Genomic DNA, 26,303 nt, shown 5'->3' with positions numbered 1-26,303 from the left:
TGAAATCCTTTCCAAGAGTGCCACATCCCTTTTAGCTAAACAACAAATTTGAATTGGTTCTTAATTCACTTGTAACAAATCTATGTTGACTGTTCCTTATCTTCATTTCTTATCTTCACAAAATTCATGTTTAGCAATTGGTTCCATGTCATTTGATATCAGAGTTAAGCCGACAGGTCTATTAATTTCTTTTTCCTCCCCTAACCCTCACTTTGCAAAGGCAGATATTGGTTTTTGTTCCTCTGGGATGCTTCGTCCTCTCTGAGCGTTCTGAGATGATCATTAATTGGTTAGAGATTCTTTTTGTTTGTTTGTTTTCTCAAGTATTTTATTGAAAGCTGTAGGCTCAACTTTTGATATTCCTGATGTGAAGATACCTGTGATGCTGAAATAATCTTTAACACAGTGATTTCAAAAATATTTTACACAATTTTTTGTTTTAGTTCTAATACAGACCCTTTTTGAAGATAAATACAAAATCTGTGTTGATAATTCATCCAGTTTTAGCACAACTTTGCTTCTTTTTCCCCCCTTATATTTAAGGGGTTTTCCCCTCCCCTAAGGTTTCTGTCTCATGTTGTGCTTTACATTTCTCATGATCAGGAATAAAACTACACTGTATAGTCTTATTCTGTTATTAACACAATTAGCATAAAAACCCCACAAAGAAGTCCTGAAAAAAAAAGAATATAGATGTTGTCAAGTTTGAAGTGAAAAGGATTTCTAGCAATTAGAGTTCATAACACCCAGCATGAATATAGCAATTGTTCTGTTATGGCAGCTGACTCGATGTGATGTATATACAATTAAACCCCTGAAAAACTAATTTTTAAACCTTCTTTGCATGTGAGAAATACTGTGCCTTCCACTGTGCTGTTGTTTGGACTTGCCAAAAAGCTCTCATATATAGTAAAAATAACTTTGATGGGAAGAAATAAATCCCTTTTTTTTTTTAAGCCAAGTGCAGAACATGTGCATTTAATCCCCTTGTGTAAACCACTTAAATATGTACTTACATCGTGTGTGAGCATTCCCATGCTCTGGAATGTGGCTGCTTATCCTTAAAACCTTTAGCAAGGCCATATGAAAGAACAGATTTTGAGCATTGTTAACTAAATAGTACTGATGACTCCATTAAAATGAACATGCATAGAGTATCTTTGGATTTATGTCCTTATTGCTCCCATTTTTCAAATCTGAAATATTAAAAGGAAGGCCAAGCTCTCTGCAGCCTTCAGAGTGCTGCAAAAGAAGAGAGGCCTCTCCTCATAAATATCATTACTTTGATTGCATTTTTCCACCCAGCTGGGTAATTCTGAAGACACAGACTGTAATTCATGCAAAGGAGAGAAGTGAAGAAAGGAATTCACACTTGGTCTGTTGTGTCAGCCACACGATAGGAGCTTTGAGGGTGTATTTTATACAAGTCAACTTGCTGGTTTTTAAACCTTACATTTTGTAATAAGCTTTGCATTCAGCTTCAGGGAACTGTTGCATGGTTCAGTCACCTGCCATACTGTACCTATTATGAGCTGAAGCTTTTCATCATTATCCCTTTTTTTTTTGTAACAATATTGACACTATATTATTTTAAAATATCTGTAACACTGTGCAGGTACTTGTGGAGTTCCAGTTAGGCTTTGAGACACTATTTTTGTTATGTACTGAATAAACATAAATTGTCATCAGGTTGTATCAGAATAATATGTAGTATTGATTCCATACATAACCTTTCAGACTATATACAAGGGAAATGTTAATCACCTATGCTTGGTTAGGCTTTTTTTTTTTAATCTGTTCACTAGGAAAGTTTTTGTATTAAGTTCTTAAATGCTTTAGAAGTCTTTGAGTTGCTGGTAATTATTATAGAAGTATATATTAGGGACTGGAGCACAAGTGCTGTGGGGAGAGGCTGAGGGAGCTGGGGGTGTTCAGCCTGGAGAAGAGGAGGCTCAGAGGTGACCTCAGCACTGTCTGGAACTCCCTGAAGGGAAGTTCTGGCCAGGTGGGGGTTGGTCTCTTCTCCGAGGGCACTCAGCAATAGGACAAGGGGGCACGATGGGCTCAAGCTCTGCCAGGGGAAACTGAAGTTGGAGATCAGAAAAAAATTCTTTGCAGAGAGAGTGCTCAGGCATTGGAATGGGCTGCCCAGAGAGGGGGTGGATTCCCCATCCCTGGAGGTTTTTAAACTGAGCTTGGCCGTGGCACTGAGTGCCATGATCTGGTAAAGGGACTGGAGTTGGACCAAGGGTTGGACTTGATGACCTCAGAGGTCTTTTCCAACGCAATCCATTCTATGATTCTATATCAATCCATGTGAAAGCTTATAAATCCAGTCTCTATACTAGCACTCTTCTGCAATAACTTAACACAGTCTAAATATGTTGGCAATTTCCATGTGATTTCCCTCTTAATTATTCTTTTAAGTTGGTCATGTTTACCATAATTAGTAAGAGTCTTGAAGTATTAGTGGCAAGAGCAGACCCTGAGTAGATTAAACCAATATTTTATCACATTCATTCATGCAGGTCCTCAAGCCACTCTGTGAAATCCTCTGTTCTTGTCCTGTTGTTCTGTGATATGCTCGGAAGTTTTGCCTCAGTCATGCCAACAACTCCGAGGCCACAGTGGGAGCTGAAGGACTGAGCTGGGCAGGTCTGGGGCTGTTCAGCTGTTGGTAAATCAGGGATGTTCTCTAGTGAGTTGTGGCTTCATGTTAGCCAGTTAATTGTATGATGTAGGTAAAGGATCTGAGCATTAGTTTGGAAGCATTACTGATATTCTCAAAAGTTGCTTGTAACTGTTATTTTTAGGACTTCCCTCATGTTTAGATATACAACAAAGTACCTGAAGAGTCAGACTTTGGTTGCATTGGTGCTTTACTTCCTTCATGCTGCTGAACTCACTGCTGCAAACCCTTTGGGTCTTTCCCTTGTTTTGCAGCCTGAGATGTAGAAATATGTTCTTATATAGATATTCCAATATTCAGCAGCTTGTGGTTAATAGTTTTATCCTATGTTTGCATCCAAAACTTTAAATATTTTCCATAATGTTCCTGATTGGGCAGTGGAAGCAGATGATCCTTGGCAGTCCCTTCCACCCTAACCAGTTCCATAGGTGGCTGTGGGAAGAGGTTCTTTCAGTTGTCAATCCTCATCTCGTTTCTGTTAAGGAAAACATGTAGCACTGGCAGGAAACTTCAGGGCTCTCTTATAACAGTCTTGATCCTTTATTTTTTATTGTCAAAGGCCAGAAATTCTTACACACTCAGCAAGAATCAACTGGGTTAAGGAAAAGAACCACTTTTGCCATCAGATTGTAATCTCAGATGAAACATCCTCAGGAGAAAGGAACACAAAGTTGTACACATGTCTTTAACTCTTATTATTTTTTCTCATCTACAACAGGTATTCAGTGGGAAAGTAACTTGCTGTGCCTACTGAATTTGAGAATTACTGTGTCATGTGGAAGAGCTCAAATGTCACTGGAAGGAAATAAACAGGAAGGTGCACTACTGAGAGGCAATATCGAATGAGAATGGGCTGAGAGGATATAAATGTAATTAGCAAAACGCATTTTCATGACTAGTAAAATTAGCACCCATTTATACATGTTATACACTTGAACCCTTGTTGACACCTGAGCCTGGGAAAATATATCTGCTAATCAAAACATGTAATTATATCCTATGAAGCTGAAGTAACGCACCGAATCCTTGCTCTTCGTGGTGTTAATGATTTGTGAAACTCATTTACCCGATCACCTCAGTTCGTCCTTTCTTGCTGTATTTCTGTTCCCCAAAATAGTGAGGTCAGGGATGTGCTAAAGCAATTAAATATTAGATCTGTGGAAGAGTGAACATTGCACAGATCTGTTAGATGGTGTTGATATTAGAGAAGAAGGTGCTCTCAACAGTGGGCAAAAAATCCTCTGGTTGTGAAATAAGCAAAGCAACGTAAATTATTAACTTGCCAAAGAACTAAAATTCTTACAGACCTTTAATATAGTTGGGGAGTTGATAACTTGTTATTTCCCACTGGCATGACCTCACTTTGCTGTCTTCAGAGTTGATATCTACATTTAACTGAAGAGAATTGTGGTCTGACACAAAATCATAAAGGGGAAAAAAGTGTAAGCGATTGGTTTTGTGGGGGATTGGGCCTGTGCAGGAGAATTACTGAGCACAAGTGGGATGTGAAAAATGCTTACTATGGTTAATGACACAACAATAGATGAATTTATTTTGGTTTACAGCCCAGTTCTAAAGAAGCATTGTGGGGATGTGAGAGATGAGTAAACCTAATGCAGAAGAAGAGTTTATTTAGTCTGCAAATAGTGCAGCGAGTTGCTGTCAGTGAAGGGTGTGCAGCCCTGGCTGTTGGCACAGATCTCGCACAGCTTTGGTTTTGTGTGTGCATCTGGAACAGATTAGAATGGGGAGAGGAGAGGGCAAGGAGGGTTTAGGTGTTTTGGTGATAAAAGGTAAAACCAGAGTTCTTGCAGTTCAGGAATATTCAGGATAGTTAAATTACAAAGATGATTGTGAAAGGGAGAAGTGCTGCCTTTGCAGCACACGTTATCCATCTTGATTAAACAGCTCTGGCAGGTACATCTCAATAACCAATCCTAAATGTTCTTTTTATTCACCTTGGGTTTCTGTATCTGGCTGCCTCAGATGAACCAAACAAGAAGAAAACAAGAGTTTATAACACTGCTACTTTACCATTCCTCACTTGCACCATTTTGACATTCTATGAGAATGTTCTTTTTCCTCCTGAAAGCCAAGATAATTAAAATTTAAAACTAAATAAACATAGTACACATAATGTTCATTAATCATGAGAAACAGTGAAGAACAGTGTAACATAAGAATGCATTAACTAATAAATTAACATGAACATATATATTGACATTAACAATATACATGAATATATTTAGTATCAAGAGATTTCCTAGCAAACTGCAAATGAGCAGAGAATTTACTACTTCTAATATTTGAAGGTAAATTAGTTCAATGTATCCTAGTTCTGTTAATATAATCTTTCTTTGTACCCTAATTTAATGTAAGGGAAACTCTGGTAGTATTTACATATTGTGTTTGCTCCATGCAGTGTAGTAACTATCCTGGATTTCCCACTTGGATCCATTAATCTCATAGTTTTAAGTGGAGGCTCCTGGAACACCAGAGATGTTCAGGAAAAATCCACAACTTAAGTCTGCAAAAATAATTTCAAAAAACTTGCTGTGCATACCTTGAAATAAAATTGGGGAGTCTGTGTAAATTATCAAATAAATAGGACTGATATGTTAATCTCTAATGCTGCACTGGATCTGGCCATGCACATAAGTAGTTTAGCATAGGAATGTTCTGTTAATTACTATTGGGCATCCTCTGCAGTTGCTGTAGATATTCTGTTTGTGATGGGGTATATGGCAAGTCCTGTGTGTAAGTTGTAACAATCATTCAAGAAGTCAGTCTGTTAATTTAATATTGAGAATATTCCAGTGCTCCATTTGAAGTCCTTGGGTATGATTTTTGGGTACGAATTTTGAATTTTTTGACCCTTTATATATTGATTACCTCAAACCAGCGATGTGTTATGGAATGTGGATCTGTGCAATGAGTGGACTGCTTGGACATTCAGAATGCAGGAAAAATGCAACAGAAATTTTGGGAAAATAGTGAAGTAGCTCTGGAATATGCTCAGTGACAGGCCTTGAGTTCTCTTCAGAATGAATTGTTGCCTGGGCTGAGCTGTTCATACCTGAGTGCAGCCAAGGGTTGTTCATGCTCAGTGGCATTTAAATTGAGCATTTTTAACTTGCTGGATCAGTTTATATTACCCAGTCATACAAGAACCCTTTTTATTTTTTTAGCAAGATTGTTTTTCCTCTCACTTCTGAGGATTAGAAGAGCAACGTGTCCAAAGCACAGGTTTAATCCACACAGTTCTGAGCCCCGTTGTGCTTAACGAACCCACTTTGCAACTAAAGTGCTTGATTTGCTTTTAGAGTCAGCAGAGAGTGGCAGATGCCTTTGGATACTTTCCAGAGGAAGACCATTCTGTCCTGAGTTTAAGTTAGGTGGACAGACCCCCTCTGAAAACATCTCTGGAGTGCTTATTTCTCTCCACTGACTGTAGAGAGGGGAAGGTTTGGCTTCACTGTAACGAATTTGGGCATAGTTTAGTGTCTAAGTTGGATAAAGAAAATCCTTTCCATATGGGGTTTTTAATGTATCCTGGAGATGTTGACCAGCAAAGCAACAGTTTAAAAGGGTTTTGTCAGGGTCAGAGGGCAAAAGCAAAGGTGATAAACTGTGATATACTCCTTGTGAAAAGGTTATTTCAGCAGGGACATTATTCACTTGCACCTTTTACAAGTGGTTTGTTCCACCTTGCAGTTGTCCCTTTTGTGAAGTTGTGTTAGATCTGTGATTTACCTGATGGTCTCTGTGTACCAGAGTATATCTGGGATCTGTCATGACTGGAAAATAGGATTTGATGTGTGGAAGCTTGAATAGTTACAAATGCTTGTGGTGAAATCATAAGACCAAGTAATTCTAAAAAAAGCCTTTGTGGTGGGAAGGACCAGTTAAATGTCACAGTGCCACTGGTTGCTTCAACAGGGAATGTGTGAATTGTATCATGATGCACTGCTTGGTGAAAGGTGAATTAGTGGATTTTCAGCTTCCTCTAGGAAACAGAGATTCTGCTTTGTCACAGTTGCCAAGCTCTCTTTGCTGTCTCTTGGTTTTACAGCTCAGAGTTTCTCTGTGTTGGAACAGAGTCAGCAGCTGTCGGGCTTTTATGGCTGATAAACATAACTGCATTCAGTAAAGATGTGGGTTTAAATTCTGTTTGCTAATACATGACTTACTCCCAGATGTTTGAATACAACTCATGGCTGTGGATGACTCGGGGAAATATTTAATGTCCCGGATTAATGACCCCCCAGTCCCCAGGTAGCTGCACCAGAGGCGTTGTGGTAAAAGCCCTGACCCCTGGGGGGTTGCTGCAGGGCTGAGGCACGTCTGTCCACTGTTGAGAAAACAGCTTTTTAGTCACCTGTTCACTCACCCGATTTGCCTTCTGCCTTTGTGCCATCTTCTCTTATTTGGGAGAAATTGCAGACATCAAAAGTGGAAATAATTTTTACTGACTGATGTAACTTGGTCCAATATTTTACTAAAAAAGAAAGTCTCAAAAATTACTGGCATGCGAAATTTCCTTTTTAATGTTCTTAAATTTATGTCTTGTCATGTTTTTACATTAGCTGGCAAATTACAAGTTGCATGTAGGATTTTATACACGAAGCTTTCCATCCTAATGTGCTCTTGGAATCCACTGAGCAACAGGGATTGTCAGGGTTTGTGCCCAGCACAAAAAGAAGGCAGAAGCTCTTACAGAGAGTGCCATCCCAGGAGTGCAAGGACAAGAAATGCAACCTCTGTCCAGGGTCAGCCCTTTCCCCTGCCTTGTTCTAAGGAGAGCCTCAGTGTTTGGATGATATCCTTAATCCTAAAGGATGTGTGAGGTGCTCAGTTTATTTGCCTTGGAGGAATAAATTGCTCAGCTCCACCTATTACAATCTGAATGTATTTCTTCAGGACAGTCCTTTCTAATTCAGCTTTTGAGTTGTTTTGTGTTTGTTTGCCTTTTGCTTTGGTTTGGGTATTTTTTTTTTTATTTTAAGAGTTATGTTGCATGTTTGTCTTCTCACTTTCTTGGCTCTTTGGTGAAATCTCCTACTCCAACTTTTCCTGAAGGTTTTCTAGTTTGTTGCTCCATTATATGCCAGCACAGAGTGTGCAATGAACAGGGAGAAATGACTGATGTGGTTCCTCTTTTAGCAATTTTTCACCAGGAAAACCAGCTGTGAACATGAGACACAGCTTTTGCATGGACATCTAAATTTGTGACTTGGATTTCTATTTACGTCTCAGGTCATCCTTGTGTGTATTTGTATTTTTTCCCCATATTTATGGGAATAAGCTGTTAATGATCTCTGAACATCATCTGCACTATGCTCACAGATATCCAAGTTTTTAATTCAGTTATGTGATACAGTGAAGGGCATCATTTAGGAGGTAGAAGAGATTCCTTCTGAAATGGCAAAGAGCCCTTGCTCACCTGTCCCAATATTTTTATCCAAGCTATTTGAGGATGGAGAGTATAAATGAAACTTCAGTTCTGGCATACACAAACATCTGCCTAGGAGGGAGTTGGGGTGTGTTGGTACCTTGCAACAGCCCTTTGTGTACTCCTGATTTCAGCTTGGTCTGTCACAGCACCAGACTACAGTGCTGTGAAACAGCAGGGCAGTGATTCCCCAGCTGCTCATTGCTGTTTGTGTGCTGCCATCCCACCCTGACTCTTCCTGCATCCCTGCTCCTGCCTCCTGCTCTGTGCCCAACCTTCTCTCACTCTGGGCTTGGCAGTGCCATGCTGTGTTTGGGGCACTGTTCATATCCTGTCCATATCCTAATGATTTTTCTCTTAGTTTTGAGATGCCTCTGACCCATTTATTGCTTTGTTTCTTTTTATATGGCATTTATGGACAATGTTGAACACTTGAAAGATGGACAACAATTAGAAATTTTCAAATGTCAGCCTGTTTCAAATGTAATTTAACACTTCTAAAGTTCAAGTCACTAGCTGGCCTTTTTCTTGCTTCCTTTAATGAAGACTGAAACTTTGTTCTTTCTGTTCCCTTTAAAGCAGAAGGGTTTGATGTGGATTAACACTGGATGTACTTTTCACATTCCCTCCTTCATCCCACAACAGACCATGTACAGGATCAAAAGGCACCATTTGGATTATCTAAAATATTTGGAGATAAGCTGTCTGTGAACTGTCTTATGGCATTTCCATAATAACTGATGTGGAGGAGGTGATTTTTTTTCCCAGTCATGATTTGTCATTATAAGTGAACGTTATTTTAGGTAATACAATCAACAAAGTTAATGCTAAAAGGCAAGTTTGGCAGAATCCCATTTCAGGATGTATGAAATAGCATTTATACAGAGACCATGAAGTTGTTAATTGCCAGAAATTATAAGAAAGTACTTTGGTATGCACTGATATTTCACTACAGTGAAATATAAACACAAATACTCATGAATGATGCCATCATTTTTGTGTGTGTAACAGAGGGCAGATTTTTTTTCCCCTGGAATATTTTGTGGGGAGTGTGGAGATTCTGTGTAAGAGCACTGCCTTGTGCTCTGGTTTAGATGCCTTTTATCTATCCACTAGAAGCTATTTCAGGATAAATTGACAACCTGCGCTGTGTCTTTGCACTCAATCACCTCTGTGTGCAGTGCCAGGAGTGTTTTCAGAATAACACTTATGATAAGGAAAAGGGAGGCATAAACGGGCTGCTGAGAATTTATTGCTGCTCCTCGTTGTGTTGATCAGGAGCTTTGCCAACACAGTGACTCAACTGCCTGTTCAGTGAACAGGTAGAGCCTTTTCTAGCCAAGTATTTCTCCTCCTCAGAGATAAAAATAAGAGTTGGTGACTTAAGGGTAGAATGAACAGGAGCTGAGACAGCTTGTCAGTGCTGAATCTTGTCCTGACAGCTGCCTTAGCAGAATGCATTTGATAAACTGTGATTGACAAAATACTTGAAAACTGCAGCTTAAAACTGAATTTCTGGAGCATGTAAAAGTAGACAGGATAAAGTAAGTATAGTCTTAGGAGCACGCAGAGCTGTCATCACACACATAGCCCTCCTTGAATTTGAAAACCAGAAAGCTGTAGGGAAACCTTGACTGTCCTAATATAATTATCAAGATCTTTGCTGTAATTCAGGGTTCATTTGAAGTTAGGTCATTATGCAATATTTTGTGCTTATTTATTACACAAAATCTAATGTTGTAGGTTAGTTTAGTGGCAAAGAAGGAGCAAAACAACAACAAAAAATCAGCTATGGATGGCTCTGAACTTTTGGAGTCCATACAGAACTTTTGAAGTTTTATGGTCCTTTTTCAATACTAAAGAAAGAATTGACAACAGTGGACCTGCTTTCCTTGACTTTACATTTCTCATCTGAGAACAATTAGATTCCACTTACTGCAAATTAAGCTCATTATTCTCCAAAAAGAAAACCCTTCTAATGAGTTTTCTGTGCAATTGGAGGTGTTCAAAGGGCTCTTTCCTTAGGTGGGTTGTCTGCTCTATTTTAAACCAATATGATCTTCTAAATTGTCTACAGGAAATGTTGTATGTCATTCCACAAAATTCTAGAAATTAATTACATCACTCCTGTGTAAATACTGGGATGATTTTCAAAGTGCTTGTTTATGAATTCAGTTGTAAAAAGGAGTTAGAGTACAGTGGTAGCATTGACTGCAGAGCTGTGGCCCTGAGCAGGGCAGTGGTGATTGGAGTTAAGCTGCACTACCAGTCGATGCATTTGTTGGTGTTTGTTCTGCTTTACATTTGCATTTAAATGCCTGTGAAGGAAAGATAAAATAGGGGTAAACAAATGATGCTTATTTGTTCTTGAGTTGAGCTCCTACTAGACACGTGACTTGAAGAGAGAGGAAACATTTGGGGAAAACGCCTGGGCATTCTTTGGAAAGCATCCCATGTCCATTCATTCTGCAGCTCACTTCAAAAGGACATATCCCTCAGGTTTTAATGAAAACATAAATCAACGAGGAAGAACTAAAAATACACTTAAAATGAACAGGAAACTGGGTCAATCACCACATGACTCGGTATTTGCAGCTTAGATAGAATATGCTGCAGTTTGTCACATCATAAATATCCTTCTGGTACACGCAGAAAGCAGTTGTGTATTTGCTCCAAGCGTCATCCCTTTTGAGTCACTGTGTGTAATGCTTTGTCCCTGAGTGTGCACAGCACAAACTCGGGATGTGTTTGGGGCTGTCTGGGTTGTCCAGGCAGTTCTTCAGGCTCATCTGTGACCTGCTTGGTTTGTGCAAACTGGGCAGAGTCCTTAGAGCTCAATTCCATGACTGTAGTCGTTGTGTGCAGAGGGAAGCACCTCCCATGCTGTGTGAGGTCAACACACGTGACATAGCAGAGCTGAATTTATGGGGTGGGTTCTGAGTGTGTTACAGCCTCCTCCTCCTCCTCCTGTGCTCTGCTGGTCTGTTCATGGGGCCAAATTAATTTTGGTAGGCTTTTAAAATGAACTGGGAAAACAGGAAATTTCCTGTGTGCCAGTGTAGTGAAGACAACGATACTGAAACCTCCCTGAAGAATCTCACTATTCAAATGGGTGGGATGGAAAACAACAGGTGACATTGGTGAGGAAATACGGTGGGCTCTGAATTGTGTATAAATGTTCAGGAATTATGGGGGGCTCTGAATTGTCTATAAATGTTCAGGAAAGTTCTGTTACTGCAACAGTGGAATATCCTGTGCAAGGCTGTCCATAGGAATTACAGTAATGCAAACAACTCCTCTTAATAACAAACAAGAGGAACCAGTGGAAAGTTTATTTAAAGAAGAAACCAGAAAATATTGTCACTGTGTAGATGTGTGAAAGGTCCATACATTGAACAATATATTGAATTCTCATTCTTTCATTTAAAGAAGGATATAAGAGAATTGCAAATGGTAAGAGCAGTGAGATGGGTTACCCAAGTATGGCAGAGTTTCCTTGTGAAAAATAACTTTAATAGGTTAATATTCTTTATTATAAAAGAACTGGTGAGATGCTTGGAGTCTCCACAGTGGTGAGTGACATGGAGAATGTGAGTAAGGAATGATTGTTGGCTGCTTTTTAACCTGTGTGGGAACTGTACAACATCAAACTAGAAAATGACAGATCCAAAATGAGCAAAATCTCCTTCCTGCACATTCAGGGCAGCTGTCGGACTGCTTGTCCCTGGGCTTTGGGAATACTGGCAGTTCACACTGGTTCAGAGCCAGACATGGGACACTGATGGCAGAAAAGTCCTGCTAGAGCTGTTGAACAAAACTTTCAATAAATTTGAGACAAGCTCCTGGAGTTAGAGGGGATATTCTCAAGGATTACCTTCATATATTCTAATTTGGTACTTTTCCCTGGGCTAGAGAAGTGATAAAATATCTTTGATTTTGCTTGTGTGGGTTGTATTTACCTTCTTTATCAAAAATACCAAGAATAGCTCTGTTTGAAAGCTATGGGTGATCTCACTGTAGGGGCTGAACAGCAGCTCCTTGGTAAAATTTGAGACTGAAATCTTGTTCTTCATAACTTTTTCCCCAGCAAAACCCACAATGAAACAGTAAATTTGCCTGCTCGTGAATTGAGTGTCAGTTCTTAGTTCTTCAAAATTGTTTACAGGCACAGATGACAAATTACATTTTACCAACTAAATTACTTGAAAACTGTAATTTGTTTGTTTGGGGTTTTTCACTAATGGAACTTGCTGTAGACAGGAGAAGGTCTAAAGGTGTTTGGGGCTCATCAATTAATTAACTTGCCATAACAATTTGAAAGCAAACAATAATTCTCAACAATGAATAACATAACCATAATGGGGCAGACAGATGCTGAGGTTATTGCTTCAAGAGCTTTGTTTTATTTTTTGAGGCTGGAACACTGATCTCAATCACTTCCTTTGTATTCTTAGGGACTTGCTTTTGGCTGAGCTGCAGCACTGGAGGCAGAGAGGATGTTGTAGCACCTGTGGAATAGTCAGGTTGTTGGGAAGATGCCCAGTATGTCACTAATGTGGTAGCACTTTGGGCCTTCTTACCTTTCTTGCCCATATGCCTTAGCTTTACACTGGGTTTTGGTCAGAATAAATCACTTCTTGGCTGTTTGTTTGGGTGGAGGGGCTGGGTGACACAAAACCCAACGTGATTATAATAATTTAGTACTATTCAAATTGGCTTGTGGTGGAAAACCTTTCTGTTGTTTTATGAGTCCCTTCCACAGCTGCCACAGCGCTCCATTCTGCTGACATTAGTTGGTAAATTAGAACAAGGACAGTCTTATCAGGAGCAGTTAACTTGAGTTTATTCCCTTATTTTACAAAAGAAGCAGGAAATTAGTATGGGCTGATAACTTTTTCTGGTTGATTTATCCTTTTTTTTTTTTTACACTTTCAAGCTGAAAACTATTTATCCCACAATAAGGAGAAAAATTCTTTTTATGGAGTTACTTTTAGAATTCAAATTGTCTTTAGATTTCTCTGTAATGTTTTTAATTCTGCAATCTTTTGTGCTGCCAGAAGTTGCAAGAAACAGCAGAAGGTGCTTTAATTGAAGTGTTGATTGGTACAATGTCTACAGTTTCCTCTACATTTTAAACTTTTTGACTGACCACTTTTGTTGTAAATCTTCACTAACGTGAGTTTTGTCACCATATTTATGGAGGGTACTGGGATGAGAAACTCTTTTTTTTTTTTTTTAGTTAGATTTGAAAAGTCATTTTGTAAAAGTGTTACTGGATTTTCAAGATATTAAGGTTTTGATCTGAAAATATAACCATTGGAACAGAGGGTGATCTTGGAGTAAAGTAGGAACTTTATAGAACCTTTAGGTGCTGCTTGGGACTGAAGCTTGATTTGCAGTAAATTATTCCCATGAGAATTGTGGCTTATGATTTTATAAATTGTGGAGATCTGACTCGTAGCTGAGTCATTGGTCTGTTTGGGGACACTGAACCATTTTAACAGCATGAAGTAAGAGATGTTAAATTGACCTTTACTTCAAAAGGCAAAGCTAAACAAAACCAGAAGGGAGCAGCATAAGGAAGAACAAAAATGTTGCAAACTTTCAGTTGGAAGGGGTTTTTTTTCTTTTTTTTCTGTGAGTCAGTGACAGTGTTGAGGCAATTGTGAATATTTTAGATGTTTGGGGGTGGCTGTGCAGGGGCATTTGAGAAGATTCATCCAAACTACCACTGATGCAGTGGCACAATCTTAAAGCAGAATTGTGAGATTGGTTGACATTCCTATGTACAATTTGGACTTAACAGGGTCTGTATTTAATTCCTTTTGGAAATAAAAGTAGAAGAAACCATTAATTTGACTTAAAGAAATCCACTTGAAATTTGGTTTCAGTTCCCTTTGAGTTCTTCAGTGTAGCAGATTTCTGCACAAATAAATAGACACCTCTGTGCACTCTGCTAAGTGCTGATCTGAATTATGGATGTCCCTGAGTGTGGCACAAGCACATCCTGATGCTTTTAGGAGTCCAGAGGAAGTGGAAACACAAACTGCTTGTCATTTTGAGTCCTGTGCTGCTCCCTCTAATGCAGCTAATTGCTTAATGTGTCCTGAATAAAAGGCAGGAGAGTGTGCTGGGGAAATGCAGCTCCTGGAGCAGCAGATCTGCTGCTGGGGGTGTTTGGGAATATTTAGCAAGTCCTAAATTGCAATGAGTGAAAAATCCTTCAGAATTCCATTTTGTAACCTCACTTTTGGTAGGCTGAGGAAAAGGCACACGGTGTAATTGTTGAGTTCACTGAACTATAATGCTCTTTTATTAACTCTATTAGGGCATTTTCCTTTGTAGTGTTTGCTGTTCTTGCATGAATATTTGGTGCTGTGTTAATGTACTTTATTTTGTCAAATTCCACCCATAAATGTGTCCTGTGGGTGTTTTTTATTGGAAAACAATTCTGCTTGAGAGCTGCCAGTGTACTAAGCAGGTAAAGCTTTTCAAGTTTAATTGACTTGTTGAATGTGCTTCAGAGGAGAGAAAAATGAGCACAACTTTTCTAAAAAATAAAACATTGGATATAAAATGAGCAGTAGAACATAATAGAGTAATACAGCAGGTAGTAATTCTGTCAAGACAACATGGGAAAAGTTGTGTGGCTTTCCTGCTGCAGAACAGTTTGTGTTCCCACACTTCTGGGCATGGCTTTTTCATTACTGATTTTTTAAAATTTTTTTCAGTAATTTTTTTGCAACCATAGGAAAGTTGTGTGTGTAGAGATTGAGGTACCACATTTTTAGATCTGTCCACCTGGATTGCTCTGAAGTCTTGGGGTAGAGTGTGATGGAAAACCACCCCCACCCCCACCAGGTTATTTGAGGACAAAGTAGAGCCTTGACCTGCCTGGTACTGAGTGTTCTGTCAGTTGTTGTGGGTTTTGTTCTATTCCTCAAAAACCATAATGATCATCAATAAATGGGAGTGAGAAACCATAAAAATATACTGAGGCACTAACAGAGGAGCAGCTTCTGCTCATAGAAATGAGCAGCTTCTGCTCAACAGGAATGAAATCAGAGACAGCTGGGACAAGACTCAGCCTCGTTGGTGTGATGGGAATGGAGCAAGTCTGTTACTGGATGTTTTTGTGCAAATATTGAGAGGGAGGGGAAGCAGCTTGAGAAACTCAGGGTATTTCTTTGTAAGATTTTTTTTTTAGTGTTTCTGAAGTGCTACTTGATAAAATAAACCGTCTCTTTATTTGTTTATTACCACTAAAAATTGGGTTATGCCACTTTGATAAATAGAAGAGGGAAAATAAGAACAAAGCTTGGGAGGATATTTAGGCTTTGGTCATATTTAAAGTTCCACAGTTATTTTCTAGATGAATATTGACAGAAGCATAAGAATTATGAGTGGAAGAAACAAGTCTTATAAAATTCACGGAAGTTTTTATGTGAACAAAAACCCCAACCATAAACAGTGTAGTGTCCTCTTAGAGGGTGGAGCACATATGAAATGATGGGCAGCCAAGCTTTCAGTGATGCCTGTTGGGAAATACTAAACAGGGAAATGCCAGAGTTCCTGGGAACTAAGGGTAAAAATTCCTAGTGCATAGTTGGAAGTATCCATTCAGGGAGCACTGGGAAGGGGGGAAATTCCAAAGGAAGAAAACTGGGGATAGAGGGAGAGAAAGAAGAGAGAGGGCTGCTGATTCCTGGAGAGGAGATGGTTTGGAGTAGCTGAAGAGATGAACAGTGAATCAAGAGAATGATGAGTTTGCTGAGCAATCAGAAGGCAAACAGCTGGTCCAACCTTGTCTGCCTCACTGGGGACTGGGGCAGGAACTGCAGGGGCTGTGTCTGTTCTCAAATGCCTTTGCTGTCAGAATCCCAACTGCCCAACACAGAGAGAAAGGGTTCCCCTCCCGACCAAGGGAAAAGGAGGGAGAGAAAAAAAACAACACTAAACCCTGAAATAGCAAACTTCTTATATTATGCAAAAGAAAGACAATTAAAACCAGAATATAATACATAAATATACAAATGTGAGAAAAAGACTAACAATAATAACTACTGAGTCACCCAACCAATTAATACAGATTCCAACCACCCAAACCCCTCAAAACCTTCCAACAACTCTTCCAGAGAAACCTCCCAGCAAGAGAGGAGAAAAATTAACAAGACAATGTTGCCCTCCCTGGATAACACAGCGGGGATGGCAGTGAGGCCTGATCTGGGCAGGGACAGGGCGGGGCGGCCTCACGGGGCTGAGGCAAAGACCAAAAGAGACAGAAGCTCCACCTCCATCTCTTTTTATACTTCTTGATGATGTCAGATGACATGAAATCCCTCTTTGGTTGCTTAAGTCAGGTGATTTTTGTCCCTTCTGATCTGTCACATCCTCTGGGCCTGCTGAATTGAGGCCTGGCTGAGGCCTAAAGCCCTAACTACCACACTTGCTAATATTTCTACTGATATTTAAAATTACCTCTATCAGCACTGATTTTTATTTTAAACTGGGGTTTGAGACAGCAAGGTGAAAGCTGCTACTCCTTCCCCTTTGCCACTCAGGTACAGAAAACAGTTTTCCTTCCCCCCGCCAGTGCCTGTGGGAGCAGAAGGACTGTGGGCACTGCGGGTTGTGGTTTAGGGCAATGTGAAGGAGGACACAGCAAATCCACACAGCTTTTACCTTTTCCAGATGGAAATGTGCTGCCTGATGGGGACCACAATTAACTTAATGATCTGAAGATTAACTTAAAAAAGATTTTTTTCCTAATTTTTGGCAAGGCCAAAGATTGTAGGTCACAGTCTGTTCTTTCCTCTCTGATAATTGCAAAATCCATTAGTATCCCTTTGAGATATTTTTTATAAAAGACTGTACTAAATCTGAATAAAAGCCTAATAAGTAGATTAGTTAGAACAATAGTCCTCATGAGGATGGTTGATTCCAAGAGTAGCTGCCAGAGATAACCCTAAATGCAATTAGGTTTAACTCCCTGTGAGTGTCAGAGGAAGGGAATACCCCTGGAGACTTCCCTTCAGGTGACACTATTTGAAAGTGTCTCAACATTTAAATATTCTTTCCTTCGGGCATTGGTGACAAACTTGTCTCTTTTTTTTTTTAATTATTGGTGAAGCAGAGCTTGGATATTTATGTTTAACCATTGGTTTTAGATGTTTCCCACAAAAAGAGGGATGGCTAAACTTGCTGGTGGGAAGTTTGTTGCCTTCATCTGTATCCTTGGGAAGGATCAAATATTCCCAAGGTGACCATGGGCAGGTGAGAGAGAAAACAGCCCTTTCAGCAACACACAAAGGCTTGAAGGGAAGTGTGAGAAAATGTCAGTGGATGGGCTGTTGGTGGATTAATTCTGGTTTACCTCTTGCGAGAGAAACGAAAGCAAAACTTGAAACAAAAAGTGAGACAGTAAAGGAGTCAAAGCTTTGCGTGTTATAGACTGTGATAGAACAGAAACTGTAAAATTGTAAACTGCTAAAATGGTTTGGTTTAATTGAATTCTGAGAACCACAGAAGAATTATGCCGTGTTTAAGAATTTAGTACCATTTTCACATTAAAAAAAAGCTCAGTGAAACAACTCCACAACTTTTTTTGATATATCCCTGCATGTGTTTACTTATATTTAATTTCTCCCATTTTTAAAGTATGAAAATAATATCAAATATTATGTTTTGGGGGCGAAATTGCTACTAATACTGAAACAAAAAAGGCGCATTATTTTTTCTTCATTTATCAAAGTTTTACACTGATACTGATTGTGCTCTGCCCTTCACACACCTTCATTTGCATATTGCTCTTTGAATTGTCTTTCTTGATAAGCATGAAATAACTCCACTATCTTGATAAGTGAAATGTTGCTGAAAATCTCTTGTTTTCCTTCCTTGCTTTTAAATCAAAAGTCTCTATCATCAAGAGTGTGTGGTCATACCACATCAAAATTAAATTTCATATGTGGCAAGAGGACATTTGGCTGGTTTAGTAAACTCTGTCTGACTTTTGTGTGTAACTTGTCCCTTGAAATCCCTTTCCCCCCCAAATTTGGTGATATAAGAGTCAAAGTTGTCATTTCCTCACATTATTTCTCTTGCAGCAAAATATTTGTGTTCCTAACAAATAGCTTAAATTGTTGTCTTACATTTTTAGTGTGCAAAGTGGTTTATTTTCTATTGTTTTGGTCAGCTGTTTTTGTATCTGTAAATGTCAATGCATTGCTTTTTTTCTTAGCATCCAATAAATTGCTGTGGTATGCAGAGTGTATATTTGTTGTTGATTTGTGTGAGTCTTGAATATGAGAGTAAATTGTTATCTTATGAAAATTATGAAGGACTTGAACCTGAGATGTACCAAGTAAAATCATTTCCCAGGGGAGACTTAAAGACAGTGAACAACAAGAACTGGAGTGATTGTGCATTAGTTATTAGGCTTCTTGTCCTGTTGGTTTGTGCAAGGAAAATCATGTAAATAGACAAAAATATGTTTCATGTTTCCTGTTTCCTACATCAGAAAACTCTCCTGATGTTATTATGAAATTCAGTAATAATTTTCTGTTGATTTTGTGCTTTTCAAATGTGAGAGGACTCCTGGTTACTTCATGTTTTCAAAATCTGGGATTGAGTTAGTTGGTTTTAGTCAAACAGAAAGGTGATTTAAAACTAAAGGATTTTTTTTTATTTAATGCAATAAAGTCTCCATTCCTAGAGCTGGAGAGTTTATTAGGCAAAAAATTTCTCCTTGCCATAGTGGAGTTTGACTGGATCCTTTCTGGTTGGGATGCAGCAGAATGAGCCTGTTTATGTTGGTAGTCAATGTAATGGTAGTCAATGTAAAAGTCATCATAGAGCTGCAAAATAAACATGCAAGAAGTGATTTATTACCCCTGAAATTTTCCATTTTCCAAATATATGTTAAGAGTTTGGTTTCAGAAGGATGTGATGATACACACCTGTCTATAGGAGTAACAGTACACTGGAAATTACTTAGTGTGAGCTTAAGCACATTCTGTACAGCACAGATGGAGACTGCCCTGGCCTTCAGGTTGAATTCTGACACATGCCAAGGCACATCTTTGTACACTCAGTCCTTTTTGTGCCTAATGATGCCCTTTTTATATGTCATTGACAACAAGATATAAGAACTCTCAATCTCTAGATAATAATGAGTAATGTATTTTTTTTATTATTAAGGAATGCTGTGGGTGGGAGGAGATGAAACATTTTATTGGCTGAATTGCACCACAGGTGAATGGAATGGAAGACAAGGAGAGCCATCTCTAAACTGTTATTTGTTTTATTTCATTTAGATTTTCACACACACCTTTCTGAGAAATTGAAAGACAGACAGACAAGCTGGCAGCAGCTGGCTGAGACAAAGAACTCTCTCATACGTAAGGTTTTCATTTTGCTTCAACTATTCCTTGTCAACTTAGAACTTAGTTTAGAACTTGTGTGTTGTGCAATGATCTTGTCCTGTTTGTGTCCTGCTGATTGTGTGTTGTGGGATTTCTTTGTTTGTTGTTTCCTTCTGGGTGTTTTATATTCTGTTGAGTAAACCTGATCTCTCTTTACTATTATTTCTGTTTCAGTGTTGAATGTTCCCTTCCTGATTTGACTGAACTAATGAGGGGTGGGGGTTTTTACTGGGAGTATTCACTGAAGGAGCTGTTTTTCCTGAGCTGCTGATGTTCCTTGTTATGGGGATCATTCCGTGGAGGGCAGAGCTAAGACATGCAAGAGATGGAGTGGACCAAGGGTTGAACTTGGTGATCTCAGAGGTCTTTTCCAACCCAATTGATTGTATGCTGGATCTTGGTACACGCAGGCTCCATTTAAACACAATATGGATCTGGCACTATTTTCACAAAGGCAGTTGCACTTTTTGTATTTTCATTGATGCAACCTTGCATGTGATCCATGTTTCTTCAGAGATTCTTAAATCTGACTCTGCCATGAAAGATTTAGTGATAACTCTGTTCATCTTCAGTCTTACTTTGATTTTTTTTGATCTAAGAGTTTCGTTTCAGACAATCACACTTGATGGTCATTGAAGTTTTGTACCTTGAGTGCTGTGCAGAGCAATCAGGGAGTTGTGCTGGTGTTTCTGGCTTTGTAGGGAACCCCCTCATTGATAGACAGGATTTTTTTAATTGCCACTCCTCCCCACCTATGTACATACCTTTTGTTTCCCTGAGAGCAAAACTCCTTTGGGAGGAGGAGGATGTTTGGAAAAAAACCTGCAAAAGAAAAAAAACTTGCCAAACTGTAGTAATATCAATCCAAAGACCTCTTAAGGAATTTTGTACAAAGATAACGATTCAGTGACATCTTAGGCTTGACATTCCTTGAATTCCAGGAGTGGTTTTCATTCACTGGGTATGTGCACCAATACTGACTGCAGTATCAGCATGTACCTTACTAAATTAGCAAGGGCCACTTTTTATCAAGTCTTTTGTCCTCAACACTGCAAGTTTTACCTTCTATTTGACTGCCTAATGAGATGAAATAAGTGGTTTGTTACTTCATTCTTTTCTCCCATTGCACCTGTGACCCAGCACAGAAATGAGAGGTACCTTTTCTTTTGGGCCCTTCAGTTCAGCACTGAAGGAAACACTTTGCAAAATGAGGGCCCTAATCAAGAATAATATTCTGCTTGTTTAATATTTGCATGAGACCTAAACCAAGGTTTTCTCATCACTCCCAGTTTTGCTTTCTGATTAAGTATTGCTTGATAATTAACAAAGCCTTGTGAATGGCATTCTTTGAATCTCAGTGTCTGACCAAGCACTGGGACAGTTTCTTAAGTCAGATTCTGGCAAGTCCTGAACACCTGTGACCATTTCATAGTTAAAGCAGCCCACGAGTGCTCAGTGTGTTTTCCAGCTGGAGATAAGGTCTGTTTGTTCCTTGCTGCTTGGAGGAGTGGGAGCCAGAGCACTTGGAAGAGCAATTAAATTTCCATAATGCTGATGTGTAATGCAAAAAATTGCCCAAGGTGGTATGTATATGGTTGGTAATAAAGATGAAATTAATAAGGGATGGAAATGATCTTGTACATCTCTCTGCATTTTTGGAGCATCCTGATTATTGGTGTTGCAGAAGGGATTTTGGCACAGGTGGAATGAATGGGTTATGCTATTTAAGCTGTATTAAATCTCCAAGAATAATACTTTGGAGTGCATTTATCAAGATGACAGAAAGGTTTTGCCTAAAAAATTGCATCCAAATGAAAAATGTCTTTTCTCATTTGAAGCTTTGAGGCTTTTCATCAAATATTGTTTCTCTTTGATTTAGTTATATTCCCTGACAACCTGATACCCTTCCCAATTCCAACAATTTTGATTGATATATTGCTTTTAATTTTTTGTACTGTGTTTGTTCAGAGATCTAGAAACTAAGAAGGATGTGAGAATATATTAGTAACTATATCTCAACTCAAAAATACTTGATAAAATTAATTCTTGCCTCTGGCTTGACAGTAAATATGCATTTAAGAAAATAATTGAACTGAGACAAGCAACACAAAAACTTACTCCCAGTAATCTGCGTGCTCTAAATGTGGTTAGGAAGGGGCAGTGAGTTCTAGACCCAGGTGTGCTGACTGGCATTGATATCACCCAAATGTATCATGACAAGAATTTGAGGGAATTTATCAAAAGGAAGCCTTGTCTCTGCTCCTTTCAAACAGTGTCATAGGGGGTTTTTTACATCAATGTGGATGCTGCCAAAATCAGCCAGATGGCACTAACCTTGGTCTGAAGCCTCAGCTGGCTGAGAGTGCATCCAAATAGTGTTGCAAAGCTTCCCATGAGCGAGTTGTGTCAACAGAAGAGGACTCTCTGTAGCACCATAAGTAGAGCCCTCAGACTTTGTTTAGAAGGTCCCCAGTTATTGCGTGTGCTCACCCAGGGCATGGATTGCTTGGCTGTGGTCTAATAAAAGCTTTGGGTTCTTGATCTGCTCGGCTTTTACTTTGCTAAGGAGGAAAGTGCTGCTGGTGCAGACCAAGAGGTTGTGGGGGAAAGGAGGTGAAGTGCTGACCATGGGTATTCAAATGGTCAGTGCTTCAGAAATTCAGGCAGGAGGATTGTTGTCAGATCCATGTTCTGACTCTGGAAGGGAAAAAGGACACAAGTGTCTTACAAAAAAAGTATCTCCCCATCTACTATTTGGAGTAGCCCAAAATCTCACCTTGTAAATATTTCTGCTCATGGAGAATACTTAGTAGATTAAAGAAATGCAAAATCAAAACAACAACCCCCAAGTATCTCAAATCTATCTCATATTAAACATTCAGAATTAAAAACAAAATTAAACAAAAGAATAAGGCCATCCTTGGTTTTGGTGCTGGTCTTTTGTTGTTGTTGTTGTTTTTTGTTGTTTGTTTGTTTGGGTTTTTAAAGATGTAAAATAATGGAATGAAAGTTCAGAGATTTATCAAAAGCTTTTAAAGGACCCAGGTATTATAATACTGAGTAATGTAAAAAAGAAAAATAAATGTAATAGTGTACTGCTTAGAATATGATTTGATAGGTTGGTGCAGCAAGCACAGGACTGTCTGTCCTGCAGGTCGGTCCAAGTAAGGTCTTAAAGTAATTTTAGGTTCTTATCTATTGAACTGTAGTTTGATAAAGGCAGGAATTAAGTTTTTCCTGGGGGAAGAAAACTAATTGGATTTTATCTTCTGCTTATGAGATGCAAAGACAGAATGCAACTGGTTGTGTGGGGAGTTGACTGGGGACGATGATCTCTCTGTGGTCCATCTGAGACCATCAGTGGCAATGGGAGATGTCCAGTAGCCTCCAGATATAAACAAGTTCTTTTACTTTGTTGAAAATTGCATTTAAATACTGTGTAATGATACTGTAGAAAGCATTCATAATAATTCTCTTTAAGTCACAGGAGTGAGGAATTTAGTTCACTTTGCTGCTTTCATTGTGGATTTACTTTACAGAGGATTATACGAGTTTGAGTTTCTGGGATGTGTTTTAGGTTCACATTCTAATGGAAATTGGATCACAACTGCATGAGCAAAACCTGGGTTTATCATGGGATTTTAGCAGTGATTTGTTTAAGTAGCCAAGTCCAGGTTGTGCAGTTGCTCCTCATTCAACAGGCTGTTTGTGAAGAAAAAATCAACCAGAGAATGTAAACCACAAAGCCAAAAGTGTGTGATAAAATAAAATAACGAGAATGTAGGAAATTCTCAGGAAGTAAAACACTGTTGCATATCAGCTCCTAGGAAAAAACAGGCTGACAGTTCTACCAGGTGCCTCTTCTAGGAGCAGTGCTACAGAATTTGTCTTACCACCACCAGTATTTGAAATAAAGCATTTGGAATTTGCTTAAGAAACAAAACAGGTATTTTGCTGCGAGCAAAGTACCTGATGATCTCAGATTCATGCAAACCCATCCTCTGTAATGCACCACATCCTAAAAACTGGAAGCCATGAGAACAGGAATTGTTATTTTAAGAAATTCTGTGACAGCTTTAAGAAAAAAAAAATAGCTTTTTCACTTTTTGGGTGAAGCTTCTACCTTAAAGATACTGATGCAATAGGTGGCAATTTTTAACACGAGCACTGATAAAATAAACACCATCTGCTAGTGTTGACTTATTCCATAGTCTTCTCATGCTGGATGATTTTATTTCGTTTTTTTTTCAGAAATAGCTAATGACACATCTGCTGTGTGGTGGAGGCGCATTTTTGGTGATTAAATGTGGACATCAGGTTAGGGAAAACAGTAACAAAACTGTGCTGGTTTAAAGGTGAACCAGCAGAGGAAATGAACTCACCACGAGAGAGATTATAAGTCAGAGCTAAAATTTATTAATAATATTACAATAAATACACTGACACAAAAGGGAAATTGCTTTCAACTCACAAAACCCAGCAGTATAACCCAGTGTCCTGGGGCACAAACCCACAGGGGCTTGTTTGCCCTTGTGCTGAGCCCCCTGTGGTTCCCCCAAGTCCAGAGCAAAAGGAAATGAAAAACCTGTTGGTGCAGGCGAGGGCTGTGGTCTGGGCGAGAGCGGTGATCTCCTCCTGTCGAGGTCCTGCTGCTCCTCTGGATCCAATGAGAAGTTCCCGAGGTCTTACCCACCACTTATGTACCCTCAGAGAGCACCCAGTCCCTCCCCCTGGGCAGAGACTCACACAATGGGTGATTAACTCTGGGAGCCAGGGGGTGGTGAACTGTTGATGGCCCATTGGCAGCTCCGCCCCCCTCAGGCTGGGTGTGAAGGTGATAATGATGCCCTGGGCAGCTGCTGCTAATGGCCCATTGACCTTGGGGAATGAATAGAGGGGATAGAATACACAGCTTTGATCACCCCCACGCAGGGTTAGCTGGTCCCTCCTGCTCAACTAGGACAAAAACTTCTTCAGGAGACTGAAGAAAATATTGAAGTGCTCTAAGGAATTTATAAAACTCTTCTGACATCACCACTACCTGTTGCTTCTCAGCCAGCAAGGAAAGGGCTTTGTGCTGGGAATTCCTTTCAGCCCTCCACTGCAGAGGCATTAGCATAATGATCCACAAAAATCCAAGCAATTAGGCTGTTAAACCTGTGTTTACTGTGCCAAATCATGTGCCCCTTGCTGTTATCAGTATAAGGAGATTTTAATAAATCCAAACCACTAAATGTCTGGATCTTCACATGGATGGGTGGTTATTTCATTTTGAGATATTGAGATAGAAATTAAAGCTATGGATTGGAAACCTTGGGAAAAAACCATCATTTGGCTGCTTTATTCTCTAGTAGGTGGGAAACCAGGATGTACTGCACAGAGACATGATTGTGTGTCTAAAACTTTATAATTAATGTAAAGTAAAAACAAATTCTTTGCTGTCCTTTTCTGCCACATATGTCTGTTTAATGGTATGAAATCCCTGTCCTCGCTTTTGGTTTCACAAAGGATTTGAAAAGTTATGCAAATAATAACTGAGTGTGTGTATATGTATATATATGTGTATATATAGTTATATATATGTAATTATATGTATAAAGTTATTTGCATATATATTTGTGTGTATATATATAATTTTTATATATATTTTTGTATATATATACACACACTCAGAGTCTAAGAAGAAAATTACATCTGGGGAAAAAACCCAACATAATACAAATATTTTTAAAGGAATTACTATTTCTTTATTTGTTGGGAGTCCTGAAATGTAGTGAGTATAAACAAAGCCTTGCAGTGGCTCCCGATGAACGCTGGCTGAGGAAACAGTGACAGAAATATGTTTGAGTGTGAACATCTCTACTTGTGGTCATATTAATACTTTTACTCAAACTTCGTTCAGTTTATTATTTTAGTAATGAATGTGTAGAAAAGCAGTGCCTGTGAAGTAATATGTGATTAATGTTAATTGTTCTGATGAAAGAACAAAAAGAGCAATCTGACTCTGGAGTTTTGTCTTCACAGACTGCATAGTAATTAAAAATTGGAATGAGAATTCATGCAAGTTGTTCTAAATTCCTACATTAGATAGTGAGGATTTGAAGTCATCCCATGTTCCTTAGCAGTGATAAACAGATTTCCATAAGTTAAATACTGATATTGCAAACCTTTTGGCTTGACCTGCTCTGTGTAAACATTTCGTTTAGGAATTATCGAGCCTGTTTGAAAGACAACCTTCTGTACGTGCCTTCTCATTTATGGAAATGTGCAATATTTCCCAAGCTGCTGGGCCTGCACTTGGGGGGGAGAATCCCTTGCTTATTCATACCCATATGCATGCTGTGAAACTGCAATAAGGAGGGGGACGAGGAGGACTGGTTTAAAAAATGCATTATACACATAATGCTGTAGTTTGCATGCACTGAGAGGAGGAAAAGTTGAGGGAGCCTTTTTTTATCCATAGAAACTTTTTTTTTGGATTGTGAACTGGAAATAAAGTTACTTTATTTCAAACTGCATCTGTGGCAAAACCTTTATAGACTCTTAAGAGATTACATGATACATTCCACTGTATTTTTAACATGGAGAGGGAACAAGGAAATGATTACAGTAAATTATTTTAAACTCTGTTACTTGCAAACCCTTCCGCTTATTGAAGATTTTTGCTTTGGTGATGCATAACTGCAGACAGAAGTTGTCAGTGGAAGGCCAAGTATTTTGATAGAAATGTAGTGGATTGTCT

The 26,303-nt window shown here is 39.0% G+C and overlaps 1 protein-coding gene across 11 annotated transcripts in view; it reads left to right on the top strand.

The window, feature by feature from the left end:
* Positions 1-26,303, top strand: part of TENM2 (teneurin transmembrane protein 2) — a 585,930-nt gene that overhangs the window by 263,431 nt on the left and 296,196 nt on the right. For 7 of the 11 annotated variants that reach the window (XM_071570617.1, XM_071570616.1, XM_071570613.1 and 4 more), the window contains one exon: positions 19,454-19,537. The exons of the other annotated variants lie outside the window; for them this stretch is intronic. In XM_071570617.1, the coding sequence (XP_071426718.1) occupies positions 19,454-19,537 (84 nt within the window). The remainder of the gene's footprint in view (positions 1-19,453; positions 19,538-26,303) is intronic. 11 annotated transcript variants of the gene reach the window in all.

Source organism: Pithys albifrons, chromosome 15 (assembly GCF_047495875.1).
Source record: "Pithys albifrons albifrons isolate INPA30051 chromosome 15, PitAlb_v1, whole genome shotgun sequence".
NCBI lineage: Eukaryota > Metazoa > Chordata > Aves > Passeriformes > Thamnophilidae > Pithys > Pithys albifrons.
The sequence above is the reverse complement of the archived record's forward strand: the minus strand, read 5'-3'. Positions and strand labels throughout refer to the sequence as shown.